The sequence below is a fragment of the Accipiter gentilis genome, chromosome 31, assembly GCF_929443795.1.
Source record: "Accipiter gentilis chromosome 31, bAccGen1.1, whole genome shotgun sequence".
In the NCBI taxonomy this organism is placed as follows: Eukaryota; Metazoa; Chordata; class Aves; order Accipitriformes; family Accipitridae; genus Astur; species Astur gentilis.
Genome location: NC_064910.1, coordinates 20,968,408 through 20,985,128, shown reverse-complemented (window position 1 = coordinate 20,985,128; position 16,721 = coordinate 20,968,408). Strand labels below are relative to the sequence as shown.

The 16,721-nt window shown below is 45.9% G+C and overlaps 1 protein-coding gene across 3 annotated transcripts in view; it reads right to left on the bottom strand.

The window, feature by feature from the left end:
* Nucleotides 1–16,721, bottom strand: part of NHS (NHS actin remodeling regulator) — a 270,485-nt gene that overhangs the window by 26,116 nt on the left and 227,648 nt on the right. For all 3 annotated transcript variants that reach the window (XM_049834120.1, XM_049834121.1, XM_049834122.1), the window contains exon 2: nt 845–997. In XM_049834120.1, coding sequence (XP_049690077.1) covers nt 845–997 — 153 coding nt within the window. The remainder of the gene's footprint in view (nt 1–844; nt 998–16,721) is intronic.

Below are 16,721 nucleotides of genomic sequence, written 5' to 3'. Positions count from 1 at the left end.
TGACCTGCATGGATTTTCTCCTTCCCTATGGCATAGAAGAAAGACGGGCTTGTTTGCCTACTTTTACGTGCTTCCCAGTAAGAATTTTCCCTTGGTTAGGTTGCCAGTGAAAACTGACCTTTCCCCATCTTTTGCTTTCCCTGTAGTGTGCTGTTGTAGGACCATCCAGATATTTGCACCCAGGAAATTTCCTTTATGGCAGGGATCCAGGAGCCTGGTTATGATCTTGATTGCTCCCACTTCCTCCCTGTGTAATGTGATTCGGTTTTGAAGCTACAGGTCTCCAGTTTGTTAGGCGATGTCAGGAGGTGTTCCCTGGCCTGGGAAGGGGACACCTGCCTGACCCTGCCAAGCTGTCTGGGGTATCACCTGGCTTTCAGCTGACACCCTTGAAGGATGCAGGCCTCCTCCAGTATCGTGCTTGGAAACCTCATGCAGACAGCTCAGTTTCTGTGGCGACTGTAATACCACTGGGCTCCAGTTTCAGCCCTTGGGAAGCTAAATCTTACCTGCTGTGGAGCTGAGGCATTGTTTAACGTCTGTTTAGTGGAGGGAGACAAGATGGCCTTGCTGAAACACTCAGTGCCTCCATCATTTTGGGGTCACTGCATGGATTTGCTCACACAATTCAGACATACCCACTTTAATAGAAAAACATATAAACAAAAAATGTAAAAAGGAAAAGTAAAAAGTCCTTTCTTCAGCTTTATTTCTTACCCTGAGTACCTAAGTCCTAGTGGAGACCATTGCCCACAGCCCTGTGCCTGAGCACCCTGCTGCTGCCGGGAGGGGACCATGGAGAGGTGTGTACGGAAATGGAGCCAGAGCGTGTGCAAGCACCTACCTCTGTGCAAGGCTCGCAGGTGCTGCTTGGCGTGGTGGTGCAGCTCCTCCACGCAAGGTGGTCTGGTGGAGGGGAGGAAGATGTTTCTTTGCTGATTCCAAGGTGCTCGGTAATAGACACTCAGTTTGCTCTCTGCATCCAGGTTGGAGACAGCTGTGGGATAAAACCAGAGTGCAAGGTAAGACTCCTAGCCTCTCTTACATCAACCTAGCTGAAAAGCAATGGCTCTCGCTTGGAACAGCAGCGCCAAGAATGAGTACTGGGGGTGTTACAGCACCCCTCCTCCCACCAAATAACAGCGATCATTATCTTCTCTGTGTTTCCATACCACGTTATACCACTTAGCATTTTGACAATGCCCTTTTGCTAGATTGCAAATGGCTCTATGGAGGCAAGTATGGACTAAAGGGATAATAATTTTATAGATAGCAAAATGAAAACACAAAGAAACTAACACAACCTTCCCACAGTGACATTTTGAACAAGGGCAGAGGGAGCAATGGGTCTTCCATTTACCCATTCTCCTGCAAATATGTTCCTTCACTACATCATGCTACTCACAACTAATTTCTGACACAGGTTGCTAGCTCATGGCCTTCTAGCACGTAACAACTGAGATTAACTGCCCGCCCTGCTGAGTGACTTCAACTGTCACTTATCAAAAGAGGTTCTCTTAATAATTAAGACAGGGACTTCTGAGGGACAGGAACACTTCAATTCCTCTACAGAGAAATACCAGAAGTCTCTGAAGTTACATGGACCAACTCCACTAGAGGTTTGTGAGAATTTCTCAGGAGCGCTGTGACTCTGGGGGGATGTGCCCAACCTCACTGTATGCAGTAGCTAGCTTTCCAAGGGCCAAAGCAGGAGAGGAGGGCTATGGGGGATGCCAGCACTCTGCCCCAACTGGCCACACAGAGCAGGCTTTTCCCACCTGTGCTTAGCAGCCCATGTAATGCAGCAGAGCACTTGGCACGTCTTCAGCTATAGCACTAGGCTGGCTCCTTCTTTTGCAGGCATCAATACAAACAGTCTCTCCAGTCATTTCCTCTTGTAATGCCAAGGAGCTGCTGCAGCTGTTTTGCTTACAGGACAATGCAGCGTGATGCAGGTGGGCTCCCTCACACATGGGAGGAAGGGTGGTGGAGGGACCTCCTGGTGTTCCCTTCCTAGCGAGAAACCAAACAGCCAGTGTGCCTCAGGTTGGTCCCACCACTGGCCACATGTTCCTCTCCTTCACCCTCATCAACCAGTGAGAGCCCAGAGGAGCAGAGGCGGCTTCAGTCGTAACACAGTCCAACACAACGCTGATAGCCAGAGCCCTCTTTCACGTAGAATACTACCAGGGATTTGTAACTCTGTGTTAGTGACCCAGCCTGCGTGCCAGCCCCCTTCTCCAGCCTCTGTCTTGCCCACTGACATGATAGATATTTTGTGGCCAGGCTCTCCCCTTGCATTGCTTTTATCACTCCAGGCAAGCGCAGCCCTCAGCCCTCCCTGGCAGGGCCCTCGCCACTTCCACAAGATAAGGAGAATGAATGTGCCACTGCCGTGGGACACCACCGAGGGGGAGGCCAAGCCAGAGAAAGGGGTTGGCGGCAGGACATCCACAGCAGTACGTTGTCTCCAATCAAGGAACTAGCTCATTTCAGGGCTCTCATCTACTTTCCATGCTTTTGCACTCTCTGACCTGCAGGAGCAGCTGCCCTTTTTTGAGTGGGAGTTGGTGCAACATGTCAGAGAGCAGCTCTCTGGTGGAGAGGCGTTGCTCTTTCTGGTTTTGTTGCTTTCTTTAATGTAAAACAACATTCACTCAGGCTGAAGGCATACCAGTGCTTTGTATAGCGAAAGGAACTGGGAAAGTACAGTAGGAGAAGAAGGAAGAGGGAGCAGACACAAGAGGAGAAACCTAGGAACCATGCTGCTGCATGTGGGATGCTGACAGTCTTTATCAGCTTCTTTGATGAGAAAAAAACCCAGTTCACAAAACTTTCTGGGCATCATGATGGAAGTGGTGTTATAATATGGTGATAGACCTCCTCAAGTTCAGGTTCTCAAGAGCTTCAGCACCACTGAAGGGACCCCGAACTCTGTGTCCAACAGGCTTTGCTTCCAAGTGGATTTTTGCAGGTGGGGTTTCACTCAGTTTACAATATGTTTGCAGTGCTGCTCCATGCAACTGGCCATGGTGTCAGTGCAAGGAACGGCACCACGGTGAGAAAAAGATGATTGATAGTGGGGTAATTAGTAGGGTGAATGACGGCAACCTGTATGTGTTTGTTCATCATGAGGATTTACTAATTAAATTATCAACATTGTAGTAACATAATGTTGCCAAATCACAAGCAGAGCTTTTGATGGCTTGTCTGTTTGTCACCACTGCAGTAAGTGAATATCTCACTAGCATGAGCTGATTTTGTATTTCCTTTACCTCTTGAGGGTAAGGAAGCACTCTGGTTTACAGACAAGGTACCAAGACACAGAACAACTTGTCCTGATCCTGAGCCACACTGACTTCTTGGGAAGCTCATCTCAGGACAAAAATCTTTAAGTGATAGTAATGATACCCCACCCATTATTTATATCGCTGATGACATGTGATATTCATGATCACAGATTGTACCCTGGAGGCTAATGAAACAGCAGGCACAAGCAGTTCCTTCCTACTCCCAGAAAAAAACTGTCCAGACTGAAGTTCTAGTAGCTGTCTGTGACGAAGCTCAGTAAGTGAGTGGAAAGTTTTACCTACTTATGAAATGTTCAGACATTTCATTAGACTACAATTTGCTGCAAAATTTAACTTGTAGAAAGCTCTTCTGGCTTTGGCAGCAGTTTTTTACAAATGAGAAAGAGTAGGAGTTGGGTTAATATACTTTGTGTGAGACTTAAAAATGAAACCAAGCTAATACAATTCTGCTATGCACTTGCTGTTGTAGACACACATTGCTGTTCACAGATAAAACAGCATGACCTCTTAGCCATCCAACAATTCTCCCTTAGCCAGCAAACCTGGCAGAGCTGTGCATAGTGCTGTACCAGAAGAAAAGTAAAGCAAATACATTGCTTATCATCAAATGATAGGGCACTAAGAAGCTTACAGTACCCTATGCCATGGCCCCAGCTAGCACGCCTCTGTATCTTCTTGCCTTTCCCTGCAGGAACTCTGATTTGCCGTGTCAGGGAATATGCCCTACTGACACCAAGAAAGCAGAAGTATTGCACAATGCGCAATGAACTGAACAGTCCTTTAAAATACTCAAAAGCTGGAGTGGATTTTCTAGGCAGTCCAGAATAGAAACTAAAAGAGCTGTCAAAAAAGCTGCGAGGGGATGAATGTTCTCAGCCTGCGGTGGGGAAGAAGCTCGGAGGGAGAAGCCCTGAGTAGGATAGAGGACAATGCTGGCCCAAAGACAAATAAATATAAACCCACCATGAATGCAATTAGGCTGGATGTTTGAAGAACAGCATCCCAACCTCAGACCAGCGAAGCTCTGGAAAAGCCTCCTGGAAAGGGGAAAGAGAGGGAAAAAGCTAACTGGTAAGTGAGAGCCTGCACCCTTTCTGAAGGGGATTACCAGATGCGATCACCTGCCAAAAGAGGGACCTGCTTCCATTTCACTCCTTGCACATTGTCCTTCGCACATGTCCTTCTGTGCCCTTTGCGCATTGCCGGTGCTTCTGCAACAGCATCTCGCCTGGACCTCGCTGTTTGGGCATAGGCCCCTGGGAACTGTGCACCATTGCTGGGAGCTGAAGCCAGAGCATGCAACCGCAGGAGTGGACCGTGAACTTTCAGGACCACTGAACATCTGATTTGCTGCACAGGATTAAATCTCTTACTTCCACTAAAAGAAAAAAGACAACCCTGTGGCGGGGTAGTTCAGCAGTCAAAGACCATTTGGTTGAGACCTAGAAGACCTGTGCAGTCAAAGCTTCACCATATGCTTCTGTTAAGAGCCTGGGTTAAATATTAACACTCCCTATGCCTCCATTCTGTAAAATGGGGATAAGGTATCTCTTCCAGCCAGCACTTCCTTTCACTCCGTGTTTTACACTGCAGTCTGTTTTTACAGTGCCTAGCCTGTGCGTGGCTGTAGCTCCTCAGCATCATCACAATATGCATAATAAATAAAGTAATACAAAAAATGTAAAGCCACAGTCTTTAAATTATTAACAGCTGGACACCACAGTGAATGAGAAAAAAAGCTTGTACAGATATAGGAAAGACTGCATTTCAGGCATCAAATATAGATGATTAATATATTTTCAGTGTGCGTTTTGATCAATTTAGAATATACAAGTGAATCATATAAACTATCATGTTCATTTCACTCCTGAATTCACGTAATTATTTTTTTTGTCTTGTGGGATGACAAAATGACAAGAGACCATTTAAATAGATTCTCCATTACATTCTATGTATCCATTAATGTTGGCTGGTTTCCTGACAACCAATGTCAAACAGACATACCCAAGTGACTGTTCTCTTGAGATTTTTGAAGGTTTCTAAATAGCTGTTTTATCAAAGTTGATCATATTTATCATTTACAGACCCTTCTCATCTTCACATCCTCTCATTCACTCTCTCTCCCTCCTTTAGCAAGGCAGAAAAAGGATCCTGCCGCAGCAGAGCCAGATACGTATGCTTGAAGGTTGTGCAGCTTTAGTGCACTCAGGCGTGTTTGTTCTAATAATAACACCACAAAGGCCAAACAAGAAAGATTTCTGCTCTATTTATTTGATAGATCCAGGGTTTCCCCCCACTCTGTCTGCTTCTCTAGACACTTGCCTCCCAGCCCCCCCCAGCTCCTTCTGTTTCTCAACTTTCTATTATTTCTTTCTGTATTATAGTTGCCATCAGGTGTCAGGGCAGGGGGAAGATAATTCCTTATGTTTCCTAGCTCAAAGAGAAAACACAATTGTGTAGTAAGGTGTGAAAAAGTGTGCAGCCTGGAGGGGATTTGAGTGGCGAGTGAGGAAGTTGCCTACATGCTAAGGGACAGAGCTCAGAGCTGTCACACCGTGAACCCCTGAACAAGCAAAGCTGAACCAGCAGCTGCTGAATCCTTATTAAAATATCTGGATTCCAAAAGACAAAAACCATAATTAAAAAGGATCAGACTACTGAATAAGCCTATTCCAGAGCCCAATTACTCTTATGAAAGGCCCTAATGACCCAAGCCCTTGGCAGGGGCAGAGGAGCTGGGGGCTGCGCACCCAGCGAAACTCCACTGCTTCTCCCTGCTGCACCACAGGGGTGTGGGATGCTCTCAAGGACCGCCGTGGCCAGCAGCACCATGCCAGGCTCTGCTTGGGAAGCCCTTCTCCAGCACTGAGGTGGTTGACCTGTCATTTTAGCAGATGCCATTTTTTCTAGCCATTTCAGGTAAAAATGGTGACTTTTTTCTTGTATGATTCAATGTCATAAGAAAGCTGTATGTTCACCCAGCTTTGCATAAATCAGCCTGTGCCAGCAGCAGGGTTCAAACTGCTCAAACTCTTCCACACCTAGTGCCCAGGTCAGCAGTGAGTTACTGTCTGCTAAATTTGTGTGCAAAACATTGCAAGAAAATTAATTCTGAGGAAGACCAGATTATCTCAAAGACTAGGCAGTCTGACAACACATCCAACTTCATCATGCATTTTAGCATGTAAATGTTTCACTGAGGCAAGTGCTGAGTCTGATGTGAATTTTATTTATAGCCCTGAATGTCTCAAATGTATGCTTCCCCCAAGTACTCATGTCTCCACTGTAACACCCAGGGGGTTTAAGCCTACAAGGCTGGTAAAAATCTACAGTTGTTTCTCTGCTGTACATGTCCCACATTTTGTGCGATGCATGAGCAAGCTCAGTACTTTCAAAGCAGCTCCCTCTGCGGCTGCTGCTTCACAGTGATGGCACGGAGCGTGCAGGGGCTTACCCAGCAGGGACACTGGAGCCCGGAGCTCCTCAGAAGTGGAACAATCACTCTGTTTCCTACAGTGATGCTTGCTCTGAACCATGGTTGCACCCAGACATTTCCCCCAGTCTTGACCTATTTGCCAATGGCAAATACCACCAACTGGAACTGCAAATAGCTATTTGGATGAGCTACCTTCCTGTCCCATCTTTATTAAGGCTTGAAAAATGCCAGCGCAAAGGGAGCGTGTTGGCGGGGATGCTGTTCATTACAAATAAAGGCTACTGGCTCTTCAGCGTTCCCATCACCCAGTGAGCAATGGCAACCTCACCATAACTTCAGTGAGTAATACCTACAAGCACGGGCATGCACACACTTGCCCTCACAGCTCTAGACAAAAAGTACGAAGTGACTAGAGGCAGAAAACCAGACATACCCTGGTGCCCTCGGGAACCCTGTTCACCCTGGCAGGGGCAGGATGCCATGCTCTTTTCCCACCAAGGGGAAGCAATAACTTCTGTCCATGTCACCACCAGAGCAACACCTGACAGTGATGGTGTTCTCTTCTGAAGCCCTTTTGCCGGGTGGGGCATCAGATGATGGGAACGGGACAGGCGCTTTTGCCCCTTGGAACTGCGTGGGCTGCAGAGGACTCTGCCTGCACTTTCCTGTCCTCCTCTCCCCCGGGCAGCTGTGTGCAGTCCAGCCCCCCCAGGAGATGATGCGAGAGCTGAGGCAGGTCCTACCTAGACCTTGACAGAGCTTTCTAAGCACTTCTCACATAATGCAAGAGATGCTCAAGTCTCAGCAAAATAGAAAACTGCATGCCAAAACCCCTGTCTCCTTTTTCTTGCTGCTCCTGTGCATATTTGGGATTTATTCAGGATCTGGATGGATTCCCCTATCCTTGGTCACATCTTTTGTTCCTGTGTTCCTGATGCACTCTGACATTTGTGAGGGTACTATTCAATGCGGACATTTCCCTTTCAGTCCTTGCAATGCACACTGTCACACGGCTGTGGGTGACTGATGCCCCATTTCTGGTGGTCTGGTGGCTCTTTGGTTACGTCCCTCTGGGAGCCCATGCTGGAAAACATGGTTTGTAATGGCTCTGTGCATCATTATATCTTATTATTGCTATTATCAGGGCAGAAACCCAAATTATTTCCGAGGATTTTTTGGCATGTGCAACCTGAATCCAGGACGGATGTGAAAAGCAAACTCTAGTGGCACAGGGCCTGAGATATGGCTTGGGCAAGCAGTCTAGACCTGAAGCATGGATCACTACATCTGCCCTGCCACTGGCACTCATGGGTGCAAATCAAAGCCGGTACAACTGTGTCTACACAGGCTGCAGCAGCCCTCCAGACAAACAGAAGGGTAGACATGACAAAACAAGTTAAATCTTTAGCTATGCGTGGGCAACAACATGAACACAATTATTATTCTGTTGTGCACTCACGGATGGACAATTTAGCAAATTCTTCAAACTCAAGCAAAAAGGCAGAAACCTCACTGACAGCAGAAACTGTTGAGAAAGACCATGATCTTTTATGCTCTTTGTATTGTTTTATGTCTTACCAATAGTGACATTTCTCACGTTTCAACCACAGTTTCTTCTTCACAGTGCATCCCTGTGACATTTTTCTGTGTCCCTTTATGCTACACATGGAAATAACAGCTATTCAGGAGAAAAAGAGACAAGTGGACAAAACCCTACCTGTATTTGGCATTCAGTTATCTAGAAAGATTAAAATACTGGAAAGCATATGATTTGGATGTCATTTCCATGCGCAGATCCTTGAATTTTGCATTTACGTGGTGTTCAGTTGACTGGCACAACAACAGACATAATTCAAGAGGGCTGAGAAGTGTGCAGTTCTTATACATGTAAGAAGATTAGGCTGTTAAGCAATATGCACTTATGTGAAGAGTACCACATGCTAATCCCATTCTTGGCTTTGCTGCTTTCAATCACTGCTGGTGGTGTTTGTACATATTTTTAACTGCTTTTCCTAACTCTGTCAAATAAGTTACAGTGGCCAGAATGGGACTTGATATTTCAAAGTATCTCAAAGCTGTCACTGCAGGATAGACAATAACCTCTCAGAAATACACAGTATTTTATACATTCAAGCCTTCATTCCTATGAAGTTTCTCTAGCCAGTGATTTCTTCCTCTCCTTTTATTCCTGTTCTCCAGTCTATGTTTTACATGGCTGGGAGAGAAACAGCTTCATGCTCTCAGCTACAAAATAGCTGCAAACGTAGTCACAGACAGCAGGTTACTGTTAGAGCATTTCATTAATGGAGTTGCCCTTCTCACCTGTGAGAAGTGAATGGCATTTTTATTTTAGGTGCACATGTCGACATATTATACATATCCATGAATATGTGCAATTGTGTGTATGCCCCCACCCCATCATACCCAGCTCTGCAGCAAAGAAATCCCCCCAGTGCATATCTCTCCTAATGCCTGGTGAAAGAAAGCACTGGAGGCAGTGCAACATACTTAACTATTAATAAACATCCGAAACATTCAAATAATGTATGTGTAGCCATGGTGTTTCTATGGTCCTTGTTCAGTCAGAGATAGCAGGAAGCCCATCAGGGAAAGTAGGTTAATAAGCAAAAAAGAAAACTACCAATAAGTTCGGGCTTTATTCCCAGGGCAGCTGAAGACATATGACTAGACAAAAGTTTTCCTAGTTGTGTATATGCATGCATAAAATTAAACATGTAATCCAATTCTACAACTTCAGAGACCACAACCCAGCTGGGAAGTGACTTGTGCCCCAGCTAAGTGAGTGGAAGCAATGCAAAAGGCAGCATTGGTGTTGCCTGCAGGGCAATGGTAAAGAAGGCAGACAATATGCGAGTCCTGCCTGGCAAGCTTAAGGTTGCCATTAGGTCAACTATTCTGCAGGATGAGTCCATATTCATTTCAGTTTGCTACCATGCTCCATGAGAAAACGAAAAGCTAATTAGCCCGGAAAATAGTGAAGGCATAAACAGTGTTAAAGAAAAACCCAACCCCCCAAACCTAACTTGTTTAAGGTTACTGGACCTAACGGTAAGATGAATTATTATAGCAGGGATATGACATCACACATCTGCACACATATATATGTGTTTGTGTACAGACATACCAGAGCATGTAAGTGAAATCAGTGCCTCAAGAGAGCCCTTTCAGTCCTACATGCTTAATTAGTTGAAAGCACTTCTTTCAATCTGATGCACTTTTAGTGCTCGTCAACACAGATTTCTTCCCATGTTGACCTTTCACATTACTCCCACTCTCCTATCTCTGGCAATGTAGTGTGTGGTCTCTGTAAAACACTATATAAACACACTTTTAGACATCCTTCATCATTCTCCCTCACTGCTCTGCTATTTTTCACCTGTATTGACTCAGCCCAAATCACTACTAGTCTTGCCCGAGTTGCTCCAACAGGTCACCATAACGCTCTCCCTTTTATCACATAGAAGTGTGGGGTTCACTGTGATGTTGCTCTCAGATCGGTCACCTTGATTTCACACGCCAGCACTCAAGAACAAAGCTTTACAAAATTCATTTACTATTCTACCTGCCTTGGTTAATGCCTACCATCCGGACCTTGTGAAAAAAACACCCTCACATTCCCCAGCCTATAGACATTTTTGTGATGGGGCAAACGGTGTTTTGCCACTGGCTTTCATCTATCTTGCCAATTCTCCTCCTCAAAACATTCAATTCCCCCGCATATATATGTGACTATATCACACTCCCACAAACCTGCCAAGGCAAGTGCCATGTGCTTACAATGGTGGCAACAACTACTGGACAGCTGGGAACATATCCCATGCCCCATACCACCGCCCAGAACACTATCTTGGGCCTTGAAAAGCAAGTTTTAAGGCAACATGGCGCCCCAGAAAGAATTGAGTCAGACAACGGGACTCACTTCTGAAACAACCTCATAGACACCTGGGCCAAAAAGCATGGCATTGAGTGGGTATATCGCATCCCCTATTATGCACCAACCTCCAGGAAAATCTAACGGTATGATAGACTGTTAAAGACTACACTGAGAGCAATGTGGGGCTGGATACTGTTGTGGTTTCAGCCCAGCTGGTAACAAAGCACCACGCAGCCAATCCCTCACTCCTTCCCTCTAGCCTTGGTGGGATGAGGAGAAAATATAAAGAAAAGCTCATGGGTTGAGACAAGGACAGGGAGGGATCACTCGCCACTTACAGTCATGGGCAAAAGACAGGCTCAACTTGGGGAAGAAACAAAATCAATTTAATTTACTACCAATCAAATCAAAACAAGGATATTGGAAGTAAAACCAGACCTTAGAACACCTCCCCCCCTGCTTCCTGTCCGGTTCTCTCCATTTCCTGCCCCCAGCAGCACAGGGGGGCAGGGAATGGGGGTTGGGGTCGGTTCCTCACACTGTGTCTCTGCCGCTCCTTCCTTCTCAGAGGGAGGAGGACTCCTCACTTGTTCCCTGCTCTGCCGCGGGGTGTCTCCCACGGGAGACAGTCCCTCACAAATGTCTCCAACGTAGGTCCCTTCCACAGGCTGAAGTACCTCACAAACTCCCCTGGTGCGGGTCCTTCCCACGGGCCGATCTTCAGTCCCAGCCTGCTCCAGCGTGGGCTTTCCCACAGAGTCCCAGACATCTTGGGGGGCCTCCACTCCCCTCCATGGGCTGGGGGGGACAGCCTGCTCACCGGGGGCCAGACCCCTCCTCGCTGCAGGGGCATTCCCTTCCTCACTGGCCTTACTGTCTGCAAAGGGGTTCCAATCCCCCACTCACTGCAGGTTTCCTCTCTTAAATCTGCTCTCTCACAGGTGTTTCCACTGTCCCTGAGGGGCTTGGCCTGGGCCAGAGGCGGGTCTGGCTTGGAGCCAGGGGAGCTTCCAGCAGCTTCTCACAGGAGCCGGCCCTGCAGCCCCTCCCTGCTACCAAAAACCCCGCCACACCAACCCAAAACAGACGTTCAAACATTGGGACACACATTTAGCAAAAGCCACCTGATTAGTTAACACCAGGGGATGTACCAGTCAGGCTGACCCTTCCCGATCAGAACTTTCATGTACTGTAGAAGGGAATAAAGTCCCTGTAGTGCACATAAAAAATATGCCAGGGAAAACAGTCTAGGTTACTTCTGCCTCAGGCAAAGGCAAACCCATTCATGGGATTGCTTTTGCTCAAGAACCTGGGTGCACTTGGTGGGTGATGGGAAAGGATGGGGAGGTGTGCCTCAAGGGGATTTGATTTTAGGTGAGAACAGCCAGTGAATTAAATTCTATGATGTTAATTGCTATATAACCCTGCCACTATATGTCATCATTACTATAATTGTTATATGCTATATCAATGGTATTACAGTAAGGATCACTTAGATTAATGACGAATGAACTTTGATAAAACCAAGCAAAGGGCAGTAGTGATGGAACCAGGACTGCCTTCAGCATGCAACAATCCTACACTACACACCATCCTCCTGCTGCACCCAGTGTCACCCACTCACCACACCGCACTGAAGCCCAATGCTGCTCTGCTGTCTGAGCAGACCTTGTACCATCCCTCCTGGCCAGAAAGACTGTTATGACAGATGGAGCCCAAAGTCATGGACTAAATGAACTCAACAGACATTTTATAGGGATGGCCCATAGACTAAGGGAATGATATCTTTGTGTGTGTGTATTTCTCTCTCTCCCTCAAAGGACAGAAAAGGTGATGCTGTTTAACTGGGATGTATTGGAAAGTGTGGGGCCTGAGTATGATGTAAATGGTATAGAATAAGGGGTGGATACTGTCCTGGTTTCAGCTGGGATAGAGTTAATTTTCTTCCTAGTAGCTGGTATAGTGTTATGTTTTGGATTTAGTATGAGGATAATGTTGATAACACACTGATGTTTTCAGTTGTTGCTAAGTAGTGTTTATATGAAGTCAAGGATTTTTCAGCTTCTCATGCCCAGAAAGCAAGAAGGCTGGAGGGGCACAAGAAGCTGGGAGGGACACAGCCAGGACAGCTGACCCAAACTGGCCAAAGGGGTATTCCACACCATGTGATGTCATGCCCAATATACAAACTGGGGGTAGTTGGTCGGGGGGGTGGATCACTGCTTGGGAACTAACTGGGCATCAATTGGCAAGTGCATCACGTGCTTTGTATATTCCAATCCTTTTAATGTTATTGTAATTTTATTATTGTTATTATCATTATTAGTTTCTTCCCTTCTGTTCTATTCAACTGTTCTGATCTCAACCCATGAGTTTTACTTTCTCTGATTCTCTCCCCCATCCCACTGGGTGGTGGTGGGGAGTGAGCAAGCAGCTGCATGGTGCTTAGATGCTGGCTGGGGTTACCACAACAATTTCTGTCTGAACATTTATACCTAAAGTGGTCATTTCCCAGTAATAGCCTTTTGAGTCTATGCTGAGGATCCTCTTTTGAAGAAGAGCAGAGGCTTGCACATTGGAGCACCTATTTCCACAGCAGCATCTATGATGAAAACAACCTGTCCATGTTTGTGAACATGTAGCCCAGCTGTAAAATACCACGAGCCTTGAAAAAGCACACTGGAAGATGACACTTGACACAGAATATGCTGTGTTTGGCATGTTGGAGGATAAGATTCAGATGACTTATTCCAAGTATAGAATCATAGAATGATAGAATCATTTAGGTTGGAAAAGACCTTCAAGATCATCGAGTCCAACCATCAACCATGCCCACTAAACCATGTCCTGAAGTACCCCGTCCACTCACTTTTTGAATACCTCTAGGGATGGTGACTCAACCACTTCCCTGGGCAGCCTATTCCAATGTTTGACAACCCTCTCAGTAAAAAAATTTTTCCTAATATCTAACCTAAATCTACCTTGCCTCAACCTGAGGCCATTTCCTCTTGTCCTATCTCCAGCCACCTGACAGAAGAGACCAGCACCCACAAGTACAGCAAACATATTTCTGTTTTCCTTGAAATCTTCATAAACTAAAAACTTCCACCAAAGCTCTAAGAGTTAGTCTCCATCAATCTCTGTGCCTTCTCCATTTGGCTCTCATAAGTGGCATTTAGCACCAATTACACCAACAGTGCTGTGATACATGCACTTGTCTCTTGGACTGCAGATTGAGGGCACCGACTTATTTTACACAGGCATCAGAAAGCCATCAGTAGGTGACAGTGTTTTGTTTACTACTGACCTACCCTCCATTTAGGATGACAACCTGTAAGAAAAAAAGCCCTATAGCCCCACTGCTTAATCTTGTTAGTGCCTGATGTGGCTCCCCACGGGTAATGCTAAAGTCACTGTTTTGGAAGGGCAAAGCATATGCTGTAGTGGAAAAATACCATGAAATGTGAAAAGCAAACCCAAGCCAAAGACACAGGTTACATTTTGTATCTAGTATAAAAGTGTTGGCGAAGTTTTTCTGTGAATGGCTTCTCTCAGCTTTGCCTTCAGCAAACTGCATGCAGAAGCCAGTATCTGAGGTCAGAAGCTGCTCCCAAATGAAAAACAAGACTGAAGAATTTACGCAGAAAACAAACAAGCTGGGCCCCTCTTCCCTTCACTGGCACTGCATGTAGGCTGAGAAATCAAACCCCCAAAAGTCAGGAACAACAAGCCATGTGTTAATACTAGAGACAGTGGCTCATATTTCGCACTTCTTCCTCCCCATCAGTCTTTTTCAGTGTGCTTGGCTAGATGCCCTGAATGTCCTTAACTGCAAGTTGAGGTAAGTAGCAACAGTTTCTTCCAGTTATATTTAGTAAATACTATGCTACTATTGCTACATGTGTTCCTTTGAATTACTCACAGGCCTCTGGGGGAAGACAGAAAGTCAATCATCTCAGAAGGACCAAAGGCAACTCTTTTTTCTTCCCCTGGGGAAATATTCTTGCTGCTCCTGCACTCTATCAGTCTTTTTCTGCAGAGGGACTGAGAGACCTGGCTCTGTCTCAGGTCTCTAATTGCTCTTGAGGTCATTCCTGCCCTGTGAAGCTTCCTCCCTGAAAAGGCAAGCCAGCTTGTTTCTTGGGTCAGGCAACAAAAAATCACACAGCACAAGTCCATGAGGTTACTCCTGTGCCACCCTGATGATGGCCCAGGGTTGGCTGGGCACAGAACTGTAGCTAAAGATACAACCAGTTTACTGTGTAGCTCCTCCTGGGTCCTTTCAGTAAAATTCTTCCCCAAACTCAGTGAATACCCAGGTCCTCCATTACCAGCCCTCCCAGATGTTCCTTTTGGTCCCAGTCTCCCAAGTGGTTTACTTGCAACAGAGTTTCAGACAACTGGCTGTGAACTGGGCTTGAGGAGCACCCAGCCCACGAAGGGGCTCTGGGCCACGAGTGGGCCCTATTCCAACACTGTCCAGCAATATACTTCTCCAGTGCCACTTCTGACAAGATGCTTCTCTAAAACATTAGAGCAAAGAGGGCTGTAAGGGTTCAGAGCGCCACAATGAGAAGCCACCTAGCTTGGCTAGCTGACTTGCTGAGTCTCACTTGTTGAAACAATACTGAACACAGTCCTTGCTGTTTCATAAGGAGAAGGAGAGCTGCCTGAAAATACAGATTCCGCCCCCTCCCCCCCCCCCCCCGCCTTCTATACTTTCTCAAAGGAATTGATTTTAACAAAGAAACCTGCTTAGGGATGGATTCTTGTTAGCCTTGCAAGGCAGGGAGAGAGGGAGAAAGAGTATGGTACATTTCCCATCCTCGAGCCTATGCAAAGCCCACTGCAATACATGGTACACTGTAATTGCACAAACTCTAGTGCGTGCAGCAGTACCGCATGCTCCAAAAGGCACCACAGGGAAACTGGGGCTGGGGTTGGTCCCCTCCACCCCACTGTGCACTGCCAAGGACATGTCCCAGCACCGTTCCCCACTCAGGCTCCAGCTTCTACCCAGGTATTGCAGCCTCTCCCCTCCAGGTTTTTCGGCTTGAAATTAGCCCTTAATCTGTAAAGCACAGACTTGTTATGATAAATGGAATGGACCATATTACTTACAGTTCTTTCTATACACATGTATACTGAGATACACTGGATTACTTTTTAGAAGGAACCCATCCAGATAGCTTTTGGAAATCGTCAGCGATACTGTATACCTAGACTGCAGGATGAACAACTTACATCAGGATAAGTTATTTTCCCACTGTTAGTATTATTTGAATAACATGTCCTCAGCTTGCTCACCTCAGGCACTAATATTTTTTTCTGCAGAGTTGCACTGTGTTTTTTCAGGTCTTTGCTTACCTAAAATGGTCCACAAGCCTCAAATGGTAAATGCTAGCTTGCAAATTTAACCGAGAGGTGAGCATTGTTAGCTGTATCTCCTTGCATGTCCCTGCAGAGGATGCAAACCTGTTACCGTGCCAGCTAGGGAGGCCCCACAGCTCTTGCTAACCCACTAACCCCCCACTTCAAACTGAGACATCACAGCCAATGGCAACTACCACATAAAATGCAGCATGAAAACATTTAAGCTAAAATAAATTTTAAAACATTTACTTCTTATAAAGTGTCATAAGGTGTTAATAAATATCATAACATAGACTATCCTTTATTGTTATGGCTAGTATGGCTTTATGAGCCAAAACCATACCCTATTGTTTGTACTCACATTTATATTATTAAGCCACATATTTATGCAGAAAACCTAATTGAGTTCTGATGGGATTTCTGAAAAGCCACAACTGCTGAAGAGCTACAGGGTTTGTCAGATGCTACAGGGGTGTGGACCACTCTCTGGCGAGCACTGTCATCCAGAACATAATAGCAAACAGCAAATTCTTGCACATTTGTAACTCATCTGTCTTTGTGCATGCATTGGACTGAGTACAAGGTAGTTTTCAACACGTTGGCTTTACCACAGCAAATACACAGAGTGGCAAACAATTGTTTGCTTCATGTACATATAAAATTATTATCTTCTAAGTGTGGGCAGACATTTTATTATGACCATGTA